At 36.4% G+C, this 21,347-nt stretch overlaps 1 protein-coding gene across 4 annotated transcripts in view; it reads left to right on the top strand.

The window, feature by feature from the left end:
* GALK2 (galactokinase 2) overlaps window positions 1-21,347 on the top strand; it is a 151,548-nt gene that overhangs the window by 54,761 nt on the left and 75,440 nt on the right. For all 4 annotated transcript variants that reach the window (XM_008570432.1, XM_008570433.1, XM_008570434.1 and 1 more), the window contains exon 5: window positions 440-586. In XM_008570432.1, the coding sequence (XP_008568654.1) occupies window positions 440-586 (147 nt within the window). The remainder of the gene's footprint in view (window positions 1-439; window positions 587-21,347) is intronic.

The raw sequence follows: 21,347 nt of genomic DNA, 5'->3' as shown, positions 1-21,347 counted from the left end.
CGATCTAAGTAAACTCATCCGACCAAGCTCATCAATCTAAGTAAACTCATCAGACCAAGCTTATTTATCTAAGTATACTCATTCGACCAAGCTTAGGTATTTCTTGTCCTGCTACTTGACAAGTTGAGTTATAATTGTTTTATATTTTTTTCATATTTGTTCATATCAATTAATATTCAAGAAAAGGAACATTAAAGGCAATTTTAGGAAATGGATCAGTAACTTTTTGTTGAAAAAAGTAAAATGTAATCTTTAAATATGTTACCCTATGGCCAGGAGCCATTAAATAAAATGTCATGTATAGTTTCAACTAAATTTAATTCTATAAATATCACAAGTCTATTGATAGACTTTTGATCTCTGGAACATGAGAGAAGTTTCCACTACTCTTTGAATCCAACACTGAAATTACTATTGCTATTTTTCCTTACATTCTTAGGAACACTTTGGTCTTAGTAAACTGACTGGAATGAACTGCCTGGTAGATGGAACTATCCCACCAAGTTCTGGCCTCTCCAGCTCCAGTGCTTTGGTCTGCTGTGCTGGCTTGGTGACGCTCACAGTGCTAGGAATGAACCTATCCAAGGTAACTACTATGATAGTAAACCTGACAGAACCCTCTCTTTCTAAAGGCATTAGCATCCAAATCTCAAAGTCCTTATGCCTTCTGTGATTGAAAAACTTTGTCTTACCTAAAAGGACTGCACGTGTGGTGAGCATTGTAACTTAAGTTCTTTTTGCGATAAATCACTATAAGGTAGATAAATCTCCAAACAGTAAGTGAACAGATCTGTGAATATCTGTATTAAAATGCTCATGGATTAGATATGGATTTTTAGTGCATGGATAGCTTTTTAGATCACCTATTAGTTAAATGTAGAGCAAGACATTCTATGCCTCATGGTTGGACCTTCTTTTTTGCACCCAAAACCTTAATTTGAATGTTTTTTTTTTTTTTTTTTTGTCTTTTTGTCTTTTTTCGTGTCCGGCAACAGATCGCAACCCTCAGTGTCACGCCCGTACCGGACCGGGACCGGCAACGGGATCGCAACCCTCAGTGTGGCAGCCGCACCTCGCTCAGCCAGTGAGCGGGAACCGGTCTGTATGTGGGATCCGAACCCTGCTACAGTGCACCACCGGGCCGGCCCTTTTTTTTTTTTTTTTTTTTTTTGTCTTTTAATTTGAATGTTTGACAAGCAGTGTGTAAAAAGGGTGAAGAACAGGTAATAAAGGAACTGAACAGCATATTTGTATGTGCCAGCAGGTTAGTCACTGAAATAAACTTTTTAAAAAAGACTGCATTACAAAGAAGAAATGTGTGTTTAAAGGAAATGTAAATTCTATAAGAGGTCAGAAAGCCTCACCTTTCCATGTATACATAAATCTCTGACTTTGCAGTTCAGAGCAGGTGTGCTCAGCTTTAATTAATGCTTTGGCATTCTTATTCAAATAAAATGTTATCATAGATTCTTTTTACCTCATGTATGTACACTATCAAATTTACGATGGTTTGGGACAGACTGGGCATCAGGCAGATCAGGAGAAAGTCAGCCCTGTGCTTAGTCTCTTTAAGTGTGTTTAAACTTTCAGTTGGAATAATTTATATGTAGGAGGAGAGGAAGAAATGAAGGAGAAGGCAAAGCCTCAGATAGAATTTTTCTCGTTATCTGTCACATGTAAGAATACACTGATTAGCCCTTTGTAAGCAATGGCTTATTTTGGGGGAAGGGTAGCTTGATTACTATTATTTGTTTTCTGAGAAGAGAGAAAGCAAGGTAAAGGAAGTCCATATATGAAATGTGCTTCCCCTGGTACAACTTTTATTCTGATGACTTGTTTGCTTATTCATTTGTTCATCATTCAACTATTATTTTAGGGGCTATTTTGTGCTGGGTAATGTTCGAGGCATTGGAGATAAAGTAGGTACAGTTTTAACTCTCACCATGCTTATGATTTAAAAGGGGAAAACAGATAAGTAAATTGGCACTATATTAGAGTGTGGTAAGTGGATAAGTAGTGTGTTATGGGAAGAGATCTAACCCAGATTTAGAGAGGATAGGACATTTAAACTGAGACACCAAGGAGTCAAGGAGTTGTTGATGTTAGTCTGGAAAAACTGATAGCGTGATAACACTGATAACATCAGATTAGCATGTATGGGTGGAAGGAACCTCATGTGCAGATATCTAGAGTAAGAGCTCACGGCTTATTGGAGGAACTAAAAGGGGCTCAGTATGGCTGGAGCATCCAGAATTTGGATTATAGGGTAAGAGATCAGATGCTAGCCCTTGTAAATCATTTTGGAGAATTTGGGCTTCATCTTTATAGCATGGAAAACCATTGCAGGGTTTTAGGAAGAGGGTAACATGATCATATCTGTATTTTGAAAGTTCACTCTGGCTGTATTATAAAATCTGGATTTGAGAGTAACAATATTAGCAGTAGGGCGATGATTTGGTCTAGGGAAGTGATGGTGAGAATGGAGAGAGTTGGATGACAGATTCAAAGAACTTCTCAGACAGAATCAGTAGGACTTGTTCATTGATTGGGAGTGGGAATCGCGGACAGCAGGGTTAAGGGTTCTACCCAGGTCTCTGGCTTGGTGTGATTCACTGGAATAAGGAATATAGATGGAAAATGGGCTTGAGGGGAAACTTAAATGTTGAGTGTGATGAACGTACTGGGCATACTGATGTAGTTAATTAGTATTTAGCTATGAAAAAATACCTCTGAAGGTCAGGAAGGAGATCTGGACTTGAGATTGTCCATCTGAGAATCATTAATATATAATTGGTTTTTGAAGCCATGGGAGGAGATGAGAATATCCAGTGGTGGATTATAGGTGGAAAGATAAGGAGGACTAGGACAGAGCCCTGACAAGCATGAACATTTGAGGGATGGGCAGAGGAAGACATCTGAGAAGTAGTTCAGTCAATAGGAGGAAATCCAGAAAGGTGAGGCAACAGCAAAGACAAGGAAGAGAATGTTTCATGAAACGAGTGGCAGTGTTAGATGAGGCAATGTAAGATGAGGCCTGACACATACCCACTGAGTATAGCAACAAAGAAAATGAACAAAACTTCGGCAAGAGCAATTTAAGATAAGAATGGCTTAAAGGGTCTATGAGAGGTGAGAAAGTAGAAAAGGTCAGTGGGTGCAAAAAGTCTGATGATGTCTGGAGAAGTAGACAATCTGGTATTTGGAGGGGGGTGTGAAGTCAAGGAATTTACTTCTTTTTTAATGGGAGGATTGGTGAAATTTATTTTTTGCATTTTTCTGACCCTTTTGATACTGTGACTATCTAAGGGCAAAGAAGAAAAGAAGATAAGGAAAACACTTGGACCTTTGGAGTTAATTCTGGCTGTCTCTGTTTTCAAAGTCAAAAAATAGCAAATATTTTTTTTATACACTTGGACCTTTGGAGTTAATTCTGGCTGTCTCTGTTTTCAAAGTCAAAAAATAGCAAATTTTTTTTTTATAAGTACTATCAGACTCCAATGCCTATAGCATAAAGGGAACAATATATATATTCTGACTTTGCCTGCTAGTCTAAATTGTACTAACGATATTCATTTTCTAGGGGCTGAGCCTAATTATTTGGAGAGGTATTGTTTTGCTGAAGTGAGACAGAATCTCAACTGAAAGGAGGCCCCTAATTTGCTCAGAATCTTTAATAAGGTGCCAACTGTATACATGATTTCTGTAAAAATCATAGACCATAAGAACTCAAGGGACTTTAGAGATGAGCTAGTTCAAAATTCTCTTTTTATTAATGTATCAGTTAGTGTCCCAGTAGGAAACAAATGCCATGTAGGGTCTACCTGAAGATACTTTAATAAGGAGACTATTTACAGAGGTGTGGGCAAGGTCAAGGGAACAAACTAGGAAGGGTTCTCTTGTGAAGCTAGAAGCCATTATAGTTCAGGAGCTGTGGCTGTAGAGTAATGTTGCTGGAAATGCACCAGGCAGGGAGTGAACGATGCACATGGAAATGGCAATGAGTGTAAATGGATGAGGGGAGTTGTCTACAACGTCAGCCTCTTGGGGCAGAGAGCAGTGTGAGAATGGTGGCGCAGGGGGAAAAATAGGGAATAAGCAGTTAATTTGATAAGGACACGAAGTACCACAAGAGATCAGTGACTAATGTTCTCCCAATTATTTTATGTTCAGTATACCCCATTCAGCTGCATACAGTTACTGCAATTGGAACATGATAAGTGGATGTGGAATTTTTTAATCCATTAATAAACTATTGCATGTCTGAAATCAACAGAACAACATGGCTAGTAACCCAGAGAATCTAGGAGGCAGAATTTGTGGATCAGAATGGTACTGGTCGAAGAGAGTATGGTGTGGTAAAAGACTTAAGAAAAAGAAAAGTCTAGAAATTTTTGGTTTCAAGAATAAAGATATATCTACTCTTTTTTTCTCTTCCCTTACTCAATCTTCTTTTCTCAAAAATCATCCCCAAACAACAGGGAAAATAAGAAAAGGAAGCACAAGCTTCATCTTTGATAAACTAAGGAGATATAAATAACCCTAAACCACAAGATACAAAGATGGAAAGTTGGTGGAAGAGTGGTGCATGACTTAATAGAGTGGAGAAAGGTCAGAGCCAAGTGCTTGTGTAGGGAGATGTAGATAGAAAGCCAGCTGACTCATTCCACAGCTCTCTGGAATGGCTTAGGAAGAAAGCAGGATAATATGGTGATGGGGATTGATTTGAAAATCTTTGTGAGGATTAGTTAGACACTCAAAGCCCACTTTCACTTGGGACCATTTACCCCCACCTTTGCATAAGTCTCTGGAGAAACAACCACAGATGGTTTGGACTTGGGGACACTGAGCACTGAGAAAGGCAGAGGACAAGAAATAGAATTGAAAACTGGGAGAATAGAGGACATTCTGCATCTGAACAGTGAAATTCCTAGCTCCCTTCCTGTGGTCAGCTCCTGCACACTGCAGCCTTACCACCCTAAACCTATACCCCACCAGGAATTTTGGAGGCTCCTTCTCAGAGGAATCTGAACCATCCCAGAGAAAAAAAGCTTACAAATTTTGGTGACCTTCCCCTGCACAAAAATTCTCTAGCTACTCTATGTCCCTATTAGAAGCCCATTTACAAAGCTTCTAATCAGCTTTTTTAGTAACTCTTTTTTTTTTTAAAGATAATTTATTATACATATGGGCTACAACGTTAATTTTCAGTAATTGTGTAGAATATGTGGTGGTTAGATCAGTATAGTTAGTTTATTCATCGTTAAAATAAGCAATCATTCTTTGTGTCTGTTAACTAATTCCTCATTAGCCCCCTTCCCTCTCTCCCTCCCCTCCCCTTTTCCACCTCTAGTAACCATGGGTTCTTTTCTCCCTTTCTAAAAGTTCAGCGTATTACTATGATTGTTGTTTTTTCTTTCTCTCTCTCTGTCTCTCTTTATTTTTTATTTGTTTATTTGTGGATTTAGCTCCTGGTTATGAGTGAGAACATGCAGTATTTTTCTTTCTGTACCTGGGTCGTTTCACTTAGGATAGTTTTCTCCAGGTTCATCTGCATTGCTGTGAATGGTAGAATTTCATTCTTTTTTATGGCTAGAAATATTCCATTGTGTACGTATACCACAATTTCCTTATCCGGTCATCCATTGATGGACATTTAGGTGGTTCCATAGTCTGGCAATTGTAAATAGAGCTGCAGTAAACATGGGAGTGCAGGTATCCCTTTGACACGATGATTTCCAGTCCTTTGGGTATATCCCCAGTGGTGGGATTGCTGGATCATATGGTAGTTCTATCTGTAGTTTGAGGAACCTCCATACTATTCTCCATGATGACTGTACTAATTTACTAGTGGTTCACCCTTAAATATGATAGGGCATTAAAGGATAATAACATATTGGAAGAAAGTCTTCAAAATGCAGGAAACAGACAAAGAAACAAAGAGAAAACAGGAATTCAGAGGAAACAGAGACAATGCTGAAAGCAGAAGAATGATGTCCTCAGACAGGTAAAAGAAAATGTTAAATCCTTAAGAAAAAAAAAAGTAGACTTTTTTTTTTTAAAGGAACAGACAATAATATAGAGATTTTGGATATTAAAAATATGATAGCAAAATCAAAAAGTTTAGTAAAACAATTGGAAGAACACTTCGATAAAGTAGGAAAAAAAAAAAAGAGATGGACAATTAGAGAGAGAAAAATAGAAAAATTTATGGATCAGTTCCAGAAATTAAAATCCAATAAGTAATGAGAAACAGAGAAAACAGTTATTAGAAAAATATTTTTTAAAAATAACATTTCTCCAAAGTGAAAATGTGAATCTCATATTGAAAGGGCTCACTGGGTGTTTGGCATAATAATTGAAACAGGTCAAACCAAAGTGTATCATCTGGGAATTTTGAAACTTGAGCATTAATAGAAAAATCACTAAAAGGTGATTGAGAGAGCAAGAAAAAGGAAGGGAAAGAGATCACAATGGAAAGGTCAGAAATGAAAATTAATTTCTCAGAAACAGCATTGGAATAATTTCCAAGGTCAAGGGTTCGAATCCCTCTACTGGCCAGCTGCAAAATTAAAAAAAAAAAAAAAGAAAGAATTTTAGCTTACAATATCTGTTTAAATGAATTAAACAAGTGTGTTTTATTACACGAGTAAAACATTTTCAACATATAAAGTCTAAAAGTCTAGAGGATGTAATCTACCGAATCTGGGGAGTGAACTGAGAAAGAAGATGGATTGGGAACTAGGAAATGGGAAATCCAATACAGGAGAGAGGAGTTGGGTATTTATAGAGCACTGGTTAAGGGTAAACCCTATGTAACACTCATAACATCTAACAACTTGGAGAACAGTACAGATTAGAATCAGAAGCGGGAGGGGAAAAAATGGAACTCATAAATCCTATCACTTGAAAAAAAAAAGCTGATAAATCTGACATGTTCAACCATGCAGAAAAATGGATTGAAAGTGATTTTTACAGAGCTGTTGCAGGGAAGGCTTAGCTAGATATTAAAATAAAGCTAAGCAAATGAGGAAATAAAGTAATTATTAAACATGGGAAAACAAAAAAAAATTGTACCAGAACAGAAATCAATCATTTTTCAGTATTTGACTTATAAGTGAAGAATAGTCTCAATAATTAACACAATGAGTACAGATTTAAACAAAATTTTTGGCATAACTTTATTCAGAAAGATAAGAGGAGCAGGAGAAAGATATAAGAGAGAGAAAATTCTTATTTACCAAAATAGGAAAGCAGTGGGTAAACTTTAAAGTGGAACAACTAGGCGATAACATTTTAATTAGTTATTTGGTAATTTGAAGCAAGAGCAAAGAGTCAAAAGTGTTTGCCTTGCTGCACACTGCATTGGGGATAGGGACGAGAGGGTGCTTTTGTGGTTGTCATAAGCCTTTTAGCTCTGTTTGATCTTTTCGACTATGTGCATATAGGCCCTTGATGAAAGTAAAGTAAGGAAAATGATAGAAGAGCTGAATGGATTGATAAATATGAGGGGCAGTGGATGACATGAATGACCACAGTTGGGAGAACTGGAAGATGAAGAGGCAAGAAGGAACTCAATGAGTCAAGGCTAGAAATTGCAGACACATGAGCTGCTGGAATGTGACCAAATTGGAAAGACCTAGGGAGAGGCTTGTTGATGTGTTTTAGGTGAAAGAATCCAAGAAAATATAGGCAGTTTCCATTTCATGGCAGTAGTCATTCCAAACATCAGATGTTCTGCATAGAATCATTAAGCAGAGGCCTATTTCTTATTACTTTAAGTAGGAAAAAGTATAATGCATTATTCTTCAACTTAAACCTTCTAAGTTCATACAATGTTACAAAAACACAGTAAAATTTCCTCTGTATAAGTAATGTAGAAGTAGGATGAAAAATGCTTAAACCAATTTTCTTGAAATCAAACAATTAATATGGTTGTTAACAAGCAGTTACTTTTCATAGTAATACCTGCATGTCTTTTCTGTTGTCACCTGGTGTCCCAGTACTCTGCACACCATTTTGTCAACAGTGTTGTACTGAGATTTTAGGATGCAAATATATATATTTTTTCTACATAAGCACCTTTCAAAAAGTTATATTGAGAGATATGAACATTCTGTGAAGTTCGAGTATCACAAATCAAGAAGTGTTCCATTTCTTCATATTTGCTGAGGTGTTCTGCAGGGTATGGCTGTATTTTGTTAGCTCATGATTCAGGTTGCTCTAGACTTGTGTCCAGTTTCTTGAAGTTGCCCTTGGAGGCCAAGAAAAAAGGATCAAGTGCCTCCTAAGGATCTTAGATTATTGATAGCTGGCTGACCTGGGAAACCGGTTGCAACTCTAAAAACTAGCCTTAGATCATGAGGTGTTAGGCTCGTTTCTACCCACAAATTCTGCTGGGGTGGGGTAGGGTGTAAATTTTGAACTCATGAGATGATGGACTGAGCAAGTAATGTTCAGAAGACCCTCTCTATAGCATCTGGGGGGTATAATAGAGGAATATAGTGTTGAGCTGCATCACCTGCATTGAAGTCTAAGGAGGAAACCCCCCCTATTACCTTGGTTGATAAAGGTTGAAATGACCAGCAGAAAGCAGTGGAGTAGAGGGGCATTCTGTGTGTGGATGTCTTTGGCATTTTGCTGAAAACGCAATTCTGAGTAACGCAGAATATGGACTGGGCATAAAACCCTCCTTTGAGAGTTGCAGTCCACTGAGGAAACTGGGGAAGCTCATAGTTGTTATCAAGAATCCTGTTTGTTATTGGGAAGCCCAGAGTAATAGGAATAATAAAAAAAAAAAAGGAAAAAAGAAAAAAGCTCATAGTTGTTATCAAGAATCCTGTTTGTTATTGGGAAGCCCAGAGTAATAGGAATAATTAAAAAAAAAAGGAAAAAAGAAAAAGATAAAAACAAAACAAACAAAAAAGTAAAGGAAAAAAGAAAAAAAAAACTAAAAAAAAAAAAGATAAAACTGAATTTGTAAAGGGTTGCTTCCCAGAGAAGATAGGTTTTTCAACCATGGTATAAACTCCCTCTCCTAAGGCTTGGATGTAACGATTCAGTGACATTTGCAGAATACCTACTGTGTGCCATGTATTGCTCTAGGGACCAGAGATACAGCTGTGAAAAAAATCAGTGAAGCCTCTGCTTTCATGGAATTTCCATGCTGGTGATTGTGGTGATGGTGAGAGATAGTTAATGAACAGCTATACAAACAAACATATAATATAATATCATCTAAGGCTATGAAGAAAAATGGGCTGTAGTATTTAAAAAAATAATTATAATAATAATTTTAATAATAATAATGTAGTATTTTAAAGTTGGTATTTTAGCTAGAGAGTTAGGAGAAGTCCTTTGCAAGGAGGGGACATTTGAATGGAGACCTTTGGGAGTGAGCCGAGAAGGGAGGCAGAAGAAACAGCAAGTGCAAAAGCCCTAAGGTGAAAGTGAGTTTGTCCTATACAAAGAATAGCCGAGGCCAGTGTGGCTGGGGTGTGACAGTGAGAGGCAGATGGTAGGAGGTGAGCTGAGAGAGGTGGTCATGGGCCACGCTGTGTAGAATCTTCTTTCGTTTTCATTCTAAATGTACTAGAAAGCCTTTGGAGAGCTGGGGATGGCAATATGTGATTTACATTGATTGAGTTCCTTCACCTGAGAGTACCATACTGTACCTTATACTGGCAAGGAAGGAAACGATTATTTAAAAAAAGAAAAGAAAAACGAAATGGTTAATGTCCTTGTGGAACTTAAATGCACATAGAATACTAACAGAAGATTTATTGATTGAACATTAGTCTCATACAAGCTGTATTTTATATGTAAATGGAGAGGAGGGTTGAAATAATGGCTCCTTGTGAAGTTAAAGAGGGAAGATTTCAAGTACTGGAAGTGGTGAGTTCTAAGAAAATTTTAATGGAAGGGAAGACTGTGTCTTGACACAAAGTACTGGGAGGGGCCCAAGGGCATTTCAGACAGAGTGAACCCATAAGTGTATTATAGCAGTTCTCTGAGCCAGACTTATAAATATGTGTCAGCTGAGGCCCAAAAATTCTTATGCAGCCTCATGAAATTCCTTTAAAAAACTTATTTGACTCCAGTGATGTTTTCTAGTTGCTCAAGTCCCTGAACAGATTTAGTTAGCTTAATTTCAGGGGCAAATTAGTTGTGTAGAAATGGGTTGATACTCTTTTCAGAGGAGTGTTTTTTTTTTTTTTTTTTTTTTTTTTTTTTTTTTTTTTTTTCCGGCAACGGATCGCAACCCTCAGTGTTGCCCCCATACCGGACTGGGGACCGGCAACGGGAACGCAACCCTCGGTGTTGCTCCCGCGCCTCGCTAAGCCAGTGAGCGGGTACCGGTCTGTATGTGGGATCCGAACCCTCGGGCGGGAGCGCCGCTGCGCTTCCCAAGCGGCGCACTATCCAGTGCGCCACCGGGCCGGCCCCTCAGAGGAGTGTTTTTGATATTTGAAGTCTATACTGTGCAGGGGATCTCTGAAGTTCAGAAGCAGAGTAAGTGGAATGTTCAAAGTTCTGTGCCAAATATGTCCAAGTTTTCACTTTCCTAAGTTTACAAGTTTATAAGGGCTGTTTCCTAGAGAAAGTTTAACGCTGTATTTTTCTTCACATATAGCCACATTTAAGTGAAATATTTCTTGGCCTTTGGAATGAGACCTTGTGCTTAAAAAGTAAAGACATGTCTACACTGTAAAATGAAAAGAATCTCACAATTATACAAAGGCTTAAACTATTATTTGTATATTTTAATAGCAGCTTGCTACATGGTATAAGAAAAATCAGAAACCAATTTGCACTGTCACTAATTACTATGTTTAGAAGTCCATACAAGGACATTGTTTCAGTTTGCTTAGAATAACAAAAACCTCATCCATATAATGGTTAAGAAAAATAGTAGTTTAAAACATTCCAGCCAGATGTTGACTGCTAATGAACTGCAGCAGCATGGCCTCTAAGAAGATGGTAAATCCAGAATACAGTCTTTGAAAGGAATCCCTTAATTAAGTGTTGAACATGGACTAAAGCCATGTGCTCACTGGTACAAAAACCAGGAAGCTTTAGTGTTAGCTCTGGGTGGCCTGTGTCTAAATATATTTGGAATTTTAAGTTAATAATGTAAATACAAAACCATACACATAGTTTTATTAATAAAATACACCAAAATTCTTTACTTATGTGGGATGGTGTTTGTATCTTTGGTCATATTGTTTTTTAGGAGTAGGATTGGAGACTGAATCATTTATTTAATGATTTTGAGTAATTTGGATTCACTTGAGTGATGTGACTAAGCTGTTTGATTGCAGATTAGAAGCATTGCTTTGCAGAGATTGTTTAGGTCACCTCTGTTTTTTTTCCATTTCCTTTCCTAGGCTAAATACGTGTTTACATTTAGCATAAACAAAGGCAAACAAGACTAATTAGGGAACAGCAGTTTGGAGGAGTATGGGTCACCGTTTCCAAGTAGTTTCAAATGAAACTGCTATTGCTGTAAATTCTTATATATGCTCAGTTGTGTTTCAAAGTTTTCTTGTGATCCTTAGATCCTTATCATTATTAGGTCACTGTGTTTTGAGGCCCCCAAACTTTGAATTGCACACAGCAATAAGTTAAATATTATACAGAATTTAAAGAATTAACTGGAACAATGCAAATGATATTAAGTACATCACGTAAGTACATAGCCCTTATCCTACATTTACTGTGTGCATTAAATATAACTAAAAGATGAAAATACAAGCATAAATATTCTCCCTACCAATTGTCATGTCATCTTTTCCCATGCATTTATGTTTTACAGAGGTGATGATTGTCGTCTTGGTCAGGAATTACCCTGTGCTGACCCCAAGACTGATATTTGATAGAGTGAGGACAATGAAAGCCTATCTAGACCTTGTCACCTTTACTGACCAATTTGCTCTGTAGCTTGTGATATCCTCCCTATGCCTCAATTTCTGTTTCTAAAATGAGAGTAAGAAAGCCCTTATCCTACATTTACTGTGTGCATTAAATATAACTAAAAGATGAAAATACAAGCATAAGTATTCTCCCTACCAACTGTCATGTCATCTTTTCCCATGCATTTATGTTTTACAGAGGTGATGATTGTCGTCTTGGTCAGGAATTACCCTGTGCTGACCCCGAGACTGATATTTGATAGAGTGAGGACAATGAAAGCCTATCTAGACCTTGTCACCTTTACTGACCAATTTGCTCTGTAACTTGTGATATCCTCCCTATGCCTCAATTTCTGTTTCTAAAATGAGAGTAAGAAAAGCTCTTCCTTTAACTTCACAGGGGTAAGTAAATCAGTTAAATTTTCTGACCTTCCTGATAGGAGACCTAGGAAAAGCTTAGGAATAGAGTTTAGCAAGAAGATAGGTAAGGCAGGAAAATAAATTAGTAGTTGGAAGTTTTTGTAACTGTATGAAGTTTTCTAAGTGTATCAGTGGTCATGGAACAGTAAGGAGACAAATCGTATTGTGTAGACAAAAAAGTGACTCAAAGGGAAAAGGTTGAGTGGCGACTGTTTAAGTCATGTGTTGTAGTTTTAGAGACACAAAGATTTGGAGGTTACTACTGAAAAATAAGACCTTAGAATTTATAAGAGAGTAAAAGAAGCTCTTTTTTGTTGTTACTGTTACTGACCTAGATGTTTTACAAACATCATCTCTAACGTTGTGGTAGCTTTGTAAAGCAAGTTTTATTATTATGTCAGTTTTGCAGAGGAAAATACTGAGGCTCAGTGAATTTATATAATTTGACCAAAGACAAATCACTTATGAGTGGAGTTGTTTGGTTTCCAGCTCAGATGTGTTTGATCCAAAATAGATGCTCTTCTACCCAGCCATGCTGTTACCTATCATATAATGTAACTATACCACATCATATAATGTAATTATACCACATCGTATAATATAATTGGTATTGCAGACATAGGGAACATCATGGATATGAGGTACAGCCCTAACATTCTATGATCCTTCTGATGTCTTTTTAAAATAGAGGGAAGTGAATTGTAAATTTTTGTGTGTATGCTTAATAATGTGAATTGAATGTTTTTAAAAATAGGTTGACAGATTTTATATTCTTTGTCAAGGTAATAATAGTTGTATTTTGAAATCCTGCTGTATTCAAAGCGAAGGGTTAGATGCTTGTGACACGGAAAACCTCAGGTATAGTCCTTGGGCCTAAGGAGTTTACAATTTAGGTGGGGAGATTAACACAAAAATAGAAATGTCATACAAAAATAGCATATATAAATTCTTCCAAAAAATATGAAAAAAACCCCAATTCCCAATTCTTCTATAAGGCCAGTATATCCTTAATACCAAACCAAATGTGGTACCTTGATACCAAACTTGATAAGAATATCATAAGAGAAGAAAATTACAGGTCAATCTCTCTTATGACCTTAGTTGCAAAAAATTCTTACCTAAATATTCACAAATTTAATCCAGTAATATAAAGGATAATACATTATGGCCAATTTGAATTTACTCTATGAATTAAAGGTTGGTTTATCATTTAAAAACCAATCAATGTAATTTACCATATTAACAGAAAAACACGTGGTCAAGTTGGTAGATAAAGGAAAGTGTCTGATAAAATTTAACATTCACTCATCATAAAAACTCTTAGTAAATTAGAAATAGAATTCATATAGTGACTGCCTTTGGCAATTAGGGAAGAGAAATGATTAGGTGGGGACATGAAGGGACTTTCCAGAGTGCTGGCAGTGCTCCATTTCTTTTCGTTTATTGTGGTAAGAACACTTAACATGAGATCTACCCTCTTAACAAGTTTTTAAGTGTATATTATTTTGGACTATAGGTACAATTTTGTAGAACAGATCTCTACAACTTGTTATCTTGCTTGACTGAAACTTTATGCCAGTTAGTTAGTAACTCCCCATCTCCTCCTCCCCTTGGCCCCGGCAACCACCATTCCACTCTTTCATTCTAAGTGCTTCTTTCTTGACCTTGATGGTGTCTACAAAGGTATTCCCTCTGTGATAAATTATTGAGCTTTATTGTTATGATTTACACACTTCTCTGTGTCTTATATTCCAATAAAAGAAAAAAGTAGTGAGACTTAAACCCCAGGGTCAACCATTGTTAAAGGTTTTTTATATATCTTTCCAGAACTACTCTGTCAGTGCAATATATACATGTTTTCCCTTTTTGTGATACACATAGGAAAATTTTATATATAAATATATACATACATATTGTATGTGTACACACACACACACATTTTTCCCCATTTTGCTTTTTCACTTAGAACTATAAATTGAGAATCATTTCACGTCAGCGTATATACATTTACTGAATTCTGTTTAATGGCTTCCCTGTTTTCTAATATATGGCCATACTAAAATTCATTTGGCCCTTTTACTAGACATTTGAGTTGTTACCAGGGTTTTGTATAGCATCACCTTTAATAGTTAATAATTTCTTTTGTAAGAATTTACTATAATTTATTTAACTAGACCTCTACAGTGAAAATTCAGGTTGTTTCCAATTTTCCACTATTATGAAAAAGGCTCTGATGAATATTCTTGTACATAATTATTTTCATACTTGTTCACTTCTTTTCATAGCTTAAATCCCAGTATATAAAATGGTTGGGCTAAAGGATATTCTCATTTTAACTTTTGAGACTGATGTGGATTGAATGTCTCCCCCAAACTCACTGAAGCTTGACCCCTACAGTGCTAAGAGGGTGGGAAATCTGATTATGGTATTTCAAAGCTGGGGCCTTTAAGAGCTGATTAGATTGTAAGGACTGTGCCCTCACGAATGGATTGATCCATGCATGGAGTAATAGGCATGGTTCTGATGGCTTTCTAAGGAGGGCAAGTGAGAGGGTTTTAGCTCTCTCTTGCTCGTGCATCTCTCGCCATGTGAGACCCTGCATCGCTGTGAAGAGTTACAACTAAGAAGGCCCTTACCAGGTGTGTTCCCTGGACCTTGGACTTCTCAGCCTCCCAAACTCTAAGGATTAAATTTCGTTTCTTTATAAATTACCCGGTTTCAGTCATTCTGTTATAATCAACAGAATGGACTAATACAGAAATACATTGCCAAGTTGCCATTTAGAAAGATTTTACCAACTAATAATATACAGCGAAGTAGGGTATGACTTGTTGCCAGCTTCTTAGATCAGAGTCCTGCCTCTCAGAGACTTTCTGGAGCCTAGCTACAGGGTTGTTTACTTGGAACTCTGTGCTCTATGTTATATTAAAGAGGTATGGCAGATATTTTCATAATATGTTAATGTTGCCCCCACATCTCCTTAAGGCCTCAAACAAAACATCAAACATCGTCATTATCAACAACAACAACTACTACATGAAATTGTTAGAAGGGCACAGTCACTGCATGAATAGGCTCAGGTTCATTCAGCCCTTCCAGGGCTTGGGCAAGCCACTGGTAATTAACAGTGGGGATGACATTTTGATCTTGAAGGGAATATAAATTTATTAAGAATAAAAGAAGTGCAGCCAGTCTGGTAAATAGTAAATAATTAAAAAAATTTTCCTATCTGCAGAAAGAAAAGAAAGAAAGATTGTATCAATTTCTTGTGGGTATCTTTATAATGGCTGGCATAAAGGAGGCAATTAACTGGATTGGATTAAAGAAATAAATTATTGTTATTGCCTTCTTCTGTAAAATAGCCACTTCTCCCTATTGTTAGTATTATATTTGGATTAATTAAAGAAAAAACATAAAATAAATACTTTGTTCCAAAGAAAGCAGTATCTTCTGTTAGGAGGATGCATTTATTTTTACTAGAAATGTATTTATTTTTACTATGAAAGGACTGAAAAAATAGAGCTGGTCTGAATTCTGGCTTCATTATTCTCCAGTTTTATAATTGAGGGAAAATCTCTTTTCCCTGTCTCTGGGTCTCAGTTATCTCATTAGTAAAATCAGTGAATTTAGGCTACTAAATCTTTAAGATGTCTTTTATTAATAAGATTCTGTGAACTAAGAGGTGAAGCAATTTTTAATTAAGGCTGTAATTTTTTTGAGTTGTATAGTAATTAAACTCATGCTTATATCTAAATCTTCTAATGGATTTTTCAAGATTCTAGTTGTTGGTGACAAGAAAATCCTTATGGGAGACAAAGCAACAACAACAACAACAAAACCACAGGAAAGCTACATCCAAATTTTAACAGAATTGGAACACTGTGGGTTTAGGTACTTTTTGTAGTGTGACTCTTGACTTTCCTGGTATTGCTGACTGAGAGTTCTATCTCCAGGAAAATACCTGCTGCCTTTCTTCTGTTTATCTTGCTCATAATTATTTTGTATGATAAACTTGACAATCAGGAATTTATTGAGTAAAATAAACTTTATAATCTCAATGCCCACTAGATGGAGACACTGGCATAACTGCACACTTGAATTGACCACACATTTTTACTTCTGGGTAGTGTGCTGTTAGTTTTAATTAGTGTCCTCTTAGTTTTAATTAAAATAAATGAATAAGTAAAAAAGGAGCAAAAAAAGAAAAGAACAAAAAAAAGGTGAGAGGGTGAGAACTGAGAGTGAAATCCAGCTTGCCATGGATGTAAGGACAGACTCAAACATGATGTAAGTCATTGTGAAACATTTCAAAGCTGCACTACATGTTTCCTGCCATTAAAACTAAGTACGTTGACCTAATTTGCAAATACCATACCCCTTGAAATCATTGTATTTAATTTTCTATCTTTGAAAAATCGAATAAAAACTCATAAGAATGTCTCATCATGTTTTTCTGTTTCTCACATTTAATTTTTAAGGTTAGTATTCATAGACATGATTTTTATTTTCTCAAGAATTTTTTTCCTATTAAAATTTTAGTGGTTCACTGTCTTAAGAAACACTAAACAGGGCCGGCCCGGTGGCGCACTGTAGAGTGCGCCGCTTGGGAGCGCGGCGGCGCTCCCGCCGAGGGTTCGGATCCCATGTGGAGACCGGTTCCCGCTCACTGGCTGAGCGCGGTGCGGGCGCGACACTGAGGGTTGCGATCCTGTTACCGGTCAGTAAAAAAGACAAAAAAAGGAAAAAAAAAAGAAAAAAAAAGAAACACTAAACAATTTAAAAGATGAATATTTTTTCAGAGTTGAGAAGCATTTTAGTGAGTATATTGTGATTTTTTCCATCCTGATTATTCTATGGTCTTTGATGATCATGAAAGCGAGACTAGAGTTAAATCCTAGGTGATAACGCTAAGTGAGACTAGAAAAATAATATATTTATGGAAGGTTTTAGTGAAGCCAGTGCCTACAGTATTCATTACTGCCTAGTGAATAATAGAGGCATATAAAAATAATTTAATACTATCTCATCTAGATATCCCCAAAATGAATAATCAAAGAAAAGAAGTATTTTACAAATTAAAATTTCCTTGGTTTGCTTTAGAAATACTATTGGAGGTTATTTAGAGTTGGGATAAACGGACATAACTTTTTAATTTTAATAGTAGCAGAATTGGTAAGAGATCACGAGCCAGGAAAGCAACTTGAAGACTGAAGGATGGTATTAAAAGGAGATGACTTCAGTTCAGCAATCCACAGCATGGTATGGTAGGAAGAGTATGGGCTCTGGAATCGACCAAATCTTGGACTCTTAGCTCATTTCCTTAAGAACTGTGTGATTTGAGGCAAATTATTTCTCTCTCTGAACCTGTTTCTTTGTCTGTAAAATTGGCTTTTTTCTTCTCTTTTTCTTTTTTACTAACTTCCTGGATGTTAACATCCTGAAGGGATTCACATCTCTAAGAGGTGGGAACCAAACCCAGGCCACCAGGGTGAAAGTGCATAATCTTAACCATTAGACCATAGGCTGGAGTTGCAGACTTGGGATAATACTTACTCAGTAACCTTGTTGTGAGGATCAGAGTAATGTGTACAAGCTACAGGGTGTAACTCATAATTAGTTGTAATGATCATTATTGTCATCATTACCACATTATAACAATGATGATGATGGTGATAATAATAATAATAGTAATGGTGACAATCTGTAATTCTCATTCCAATTATTAAAAGGTAGATTTTCTCAGCAGGTGAGACATTCTGGGTCACTGAAAAATGGTTAGGCTAGTTTCACTAGAAGCCTTTTTATGTTCCTTCTAACTCTGAGATTAAGGAGTACTATGAACCCCAACAGGATTAGGGTGGTAGAAAGAACTTCACTTTTTATTCCTTTCTTTAATAATGTTTATTGAAGCCGGCACTGTTCTAGAATTGGGGCTAGAGCAGGAGGTTAGACAAGGAGCTTATAGTCTAGGTGGGAGAGACAGATCTAAGGAACAAGTAAATGGGGAAGATACTTTCACGTTGGGTTAATTTACATAGGGAGAATGAAGCCTGCAGTGATGGAGAGTTACTTGGAGAAAGGCTACTTGAGGTTATATGATACAAAGAATTAAAAATTAAGAGAAGTTTCGAAGAGAAAACATTACCAATTAAAACAATCACCAATTTTTGGTAAAATCGAGGATTATTGTGGGTAGCTAATAACATGAGGATGTAGGGAGTAACATTTAAGCAGAGATATGTTATTAAACATTTAACTAATAGCTATTTTTAACCTTTATTTTCTGATAATGTCCACCTTACTGTTTTGCAAAGTTTTCCTCTTGAGGGGACTGGTAATACTCCTTAATGTGTCTTCTTGATTCTGCTGACCTAGTGCCATCTTGTTGGTGCAGAGAGACATGGGAGAGTGGGATACTGCTAGACCCTGATTGTGGGTTTCTCTCTCCTTTCTGTGGGATGTCCAAGGTTAGGTGAAAGAGTCAGTGGGAAAGGTAGCCTTAAGGGTAGTTTTCTGTGTTTCTGGATTGGGATCTTCCAGTGGATTTCCAAATTGCTTTGTCATGTTTCCTTTCCCAGTTTTCATAGGAGTTCCACTTGGAGCTGAACACCAGGGACAGGAGTACCATTTTCCTCATTTAGCCTAGGGAATCAAAGATGGTCATTATTAGGCTATAGCATTAACCTCTAGGGAAAAAGAACAAAATTGAAGAGGAAAAATTGTGCCTATTGGGTTTTCCAATCAGATTATTGCTTGGCATTTTAAAGATCCTATCTTGCTGTAAGACACTGGATTGTGAAGCTACTCTTCCAAAGCTGGCCTTAGAAAGTCCCAGACCTTTGACACTGGTTAGAGTTAGCTGTGGAAATACTGCCAGTTGTGTCAAGTCACCTACTTTTTATGGTCAACTCTTACTCTGTCTAGTGTGGTATAATATATGCTTTTTACCCTTATCTCACGACTTCATCATATTTTTCTAGTTATCATTTCACTGTTGTATGACAGGAGATCCCACGATAACTAATTAAAAAGAGTAATGCAAAAGCCAGAGTTTCTGTTGTTTTTCTTGTTAATTTTCTTCCAAAAAAAATCTTTTAAAGAATAAATCCTTCAGAATGGAAAGGATTTATTTTCTGGGTGTCTGAGTGGCAAAGTTAACATTTGCTGAAGTTTCATTTCACGTGTGTAGACTATTCACACTGTTCCACTGTTAGGTTGGCAATTCAACCTGTTAAAGTAATTTACCCTGGGAAAGTCTTTATCTGTAATTAAACTATTTCCCGTGGAACATCATAACTTCTTGGATCAACAGTGGAAGCAGAGGTGGGGATCTCATGTCATTTCATTTCTTATAATGAACAGAGAAAGTTTATAAAAATTCATCTTCTAGAAACCCAGGTTGTGCTGTCAGCACTCAGTTCCCTGCTTTGTATCAGCACCAGTCTGATCTCAGTAACAACAGAGGAGGAGGTTGGCTTTTTTTGGTATCACTTTCAGATGATAGATTTTAATGAGTGCCACCCAGGTTACTCTTTGAGGAATATGCTGATGTAATTTTAAGCATGCAAATAAAATAAAATTGTTTCAAAGATCTTGGGTATCATTCTACAGAAGAAGACATTCTAGGCTATTAACCAGTTGTTAATTTTGACTGTGTTTATTTAAATCAAGTAGAAGCAGTGCCCTGTGGAACTTTATGTGTAGTCATCAAAGCCGTCAAGGTCATCAAATCAAGTAATCAACTATGATTTAAGTAAGTTATAGGGAAGGTAAAAATTGGTCATGATTCCTGTGGGTTACAAGGACATCCAGAGAATATCTGATTAATGTTTTTTCTTTTGATAAAATTGTGTTATTACTTTGTAAAATATGTTAAAAAAATCCAAGCAATCAGGACTACATGCTGTGAAAGACTACATGTTAAAGAGATGAAAGTGCTCGTTAATTTTTGTAATTTGTAAGGTGTATTTATGTTTATTTTCATGACTCGAAATAATTTTAATTGTCAGATTTTACAGATATTTTAATTCAAATAAAGTTGCTATGGTTAAATTTGATGATAAAGCAAAAAGTTGGGAAAACTTGGAGTAGAAAAGAAAATTTGGTGATAAAGCAAAAAATTTGTGAGAAAAATTTATTTATTTATATTTTTTTAAAAGATGACCGGTAAGGGGATCTTAACCCTTGTCTTGGTGTTGTCAGCACCACGCTCAGCCAGTGAGTGAACTGGCCATCCCTATATGGGATCCGAACCCGTGGCCTTGGTGTTATCAGCACCAAACTCTCCCGAGTGAGCCACAGGCTGGCCCGTGAGAAAAATTTAAAAGATGTAATTTTCCTTTAGGAATAATTCACAGAAACCTATATTTTAATGCAGGATGCCTTTATATTTAGAAGTTTTCATCAGTTTGCTTCAGTTTGGGGGAATAACATTGTTACTTATTGACAACAGTGTTAAAGCTCTCTTTCTAACACACACATACACACACACAATGTGGTCTCATTTGCAACATCATAATTTGCTGGTGATAACATAAATGATTATCAGGGCTTTTTATTTAGTATAACCATACACATAATTACATAGATTGCTAATGTAGCACTTAAAATTTTTTTCTCAGCTTTTTATTATGAAGAAATTTTAAATGTACAGAAAATGTGCAAGAAGAGGCAATGAACATGCATATGTCTTTCCCCCAGATCCACGTAAACATTAGCTGCATTTGTTTTCTCTTTATTTCTACTTTTTTTGGAACCATTTGAGAGTTAGTTGCAGACATTACTCCTAAATACTTCAGTATGCATCTCCTCAGAGCAAGGCATTCTTCAACATAACCACAATATGATCATCATGCTTGGAAAATTTAACACTGATACAGTACTATTACCTAATTTCCCAGTTGCCTCTATAATAATATTCTTTACATCTTTTTTCCCGTTTTTTAATTTTTTCTTTCTTCTTAATTTTTCTGATCCAGAATTTATTCAAGGATCAGTCATTGCATTTAATTGTCATGT

This window comes from Galeopterus variegatus, unplaced genomic scaffold, assembly GCF_000696425.1.
Source record: "Galeopterus variegatus unplaced genomic scaffold, G_variegatus-3.0.2 Scaffold602, whole genome shotgun sequence".
NCBI classification, from domain to species: domain Eukaryota; kingdom Metazoa; phylum Chordata; class Mammalia; order Dermoptera; family Cynocephalidae; genus Galeopterus; species Galeopterus variegatus.
Note: the sequence above shows the minus strand (reverse complement) of the source record. Positions and strands in the feature narration are given on the sequence as shown.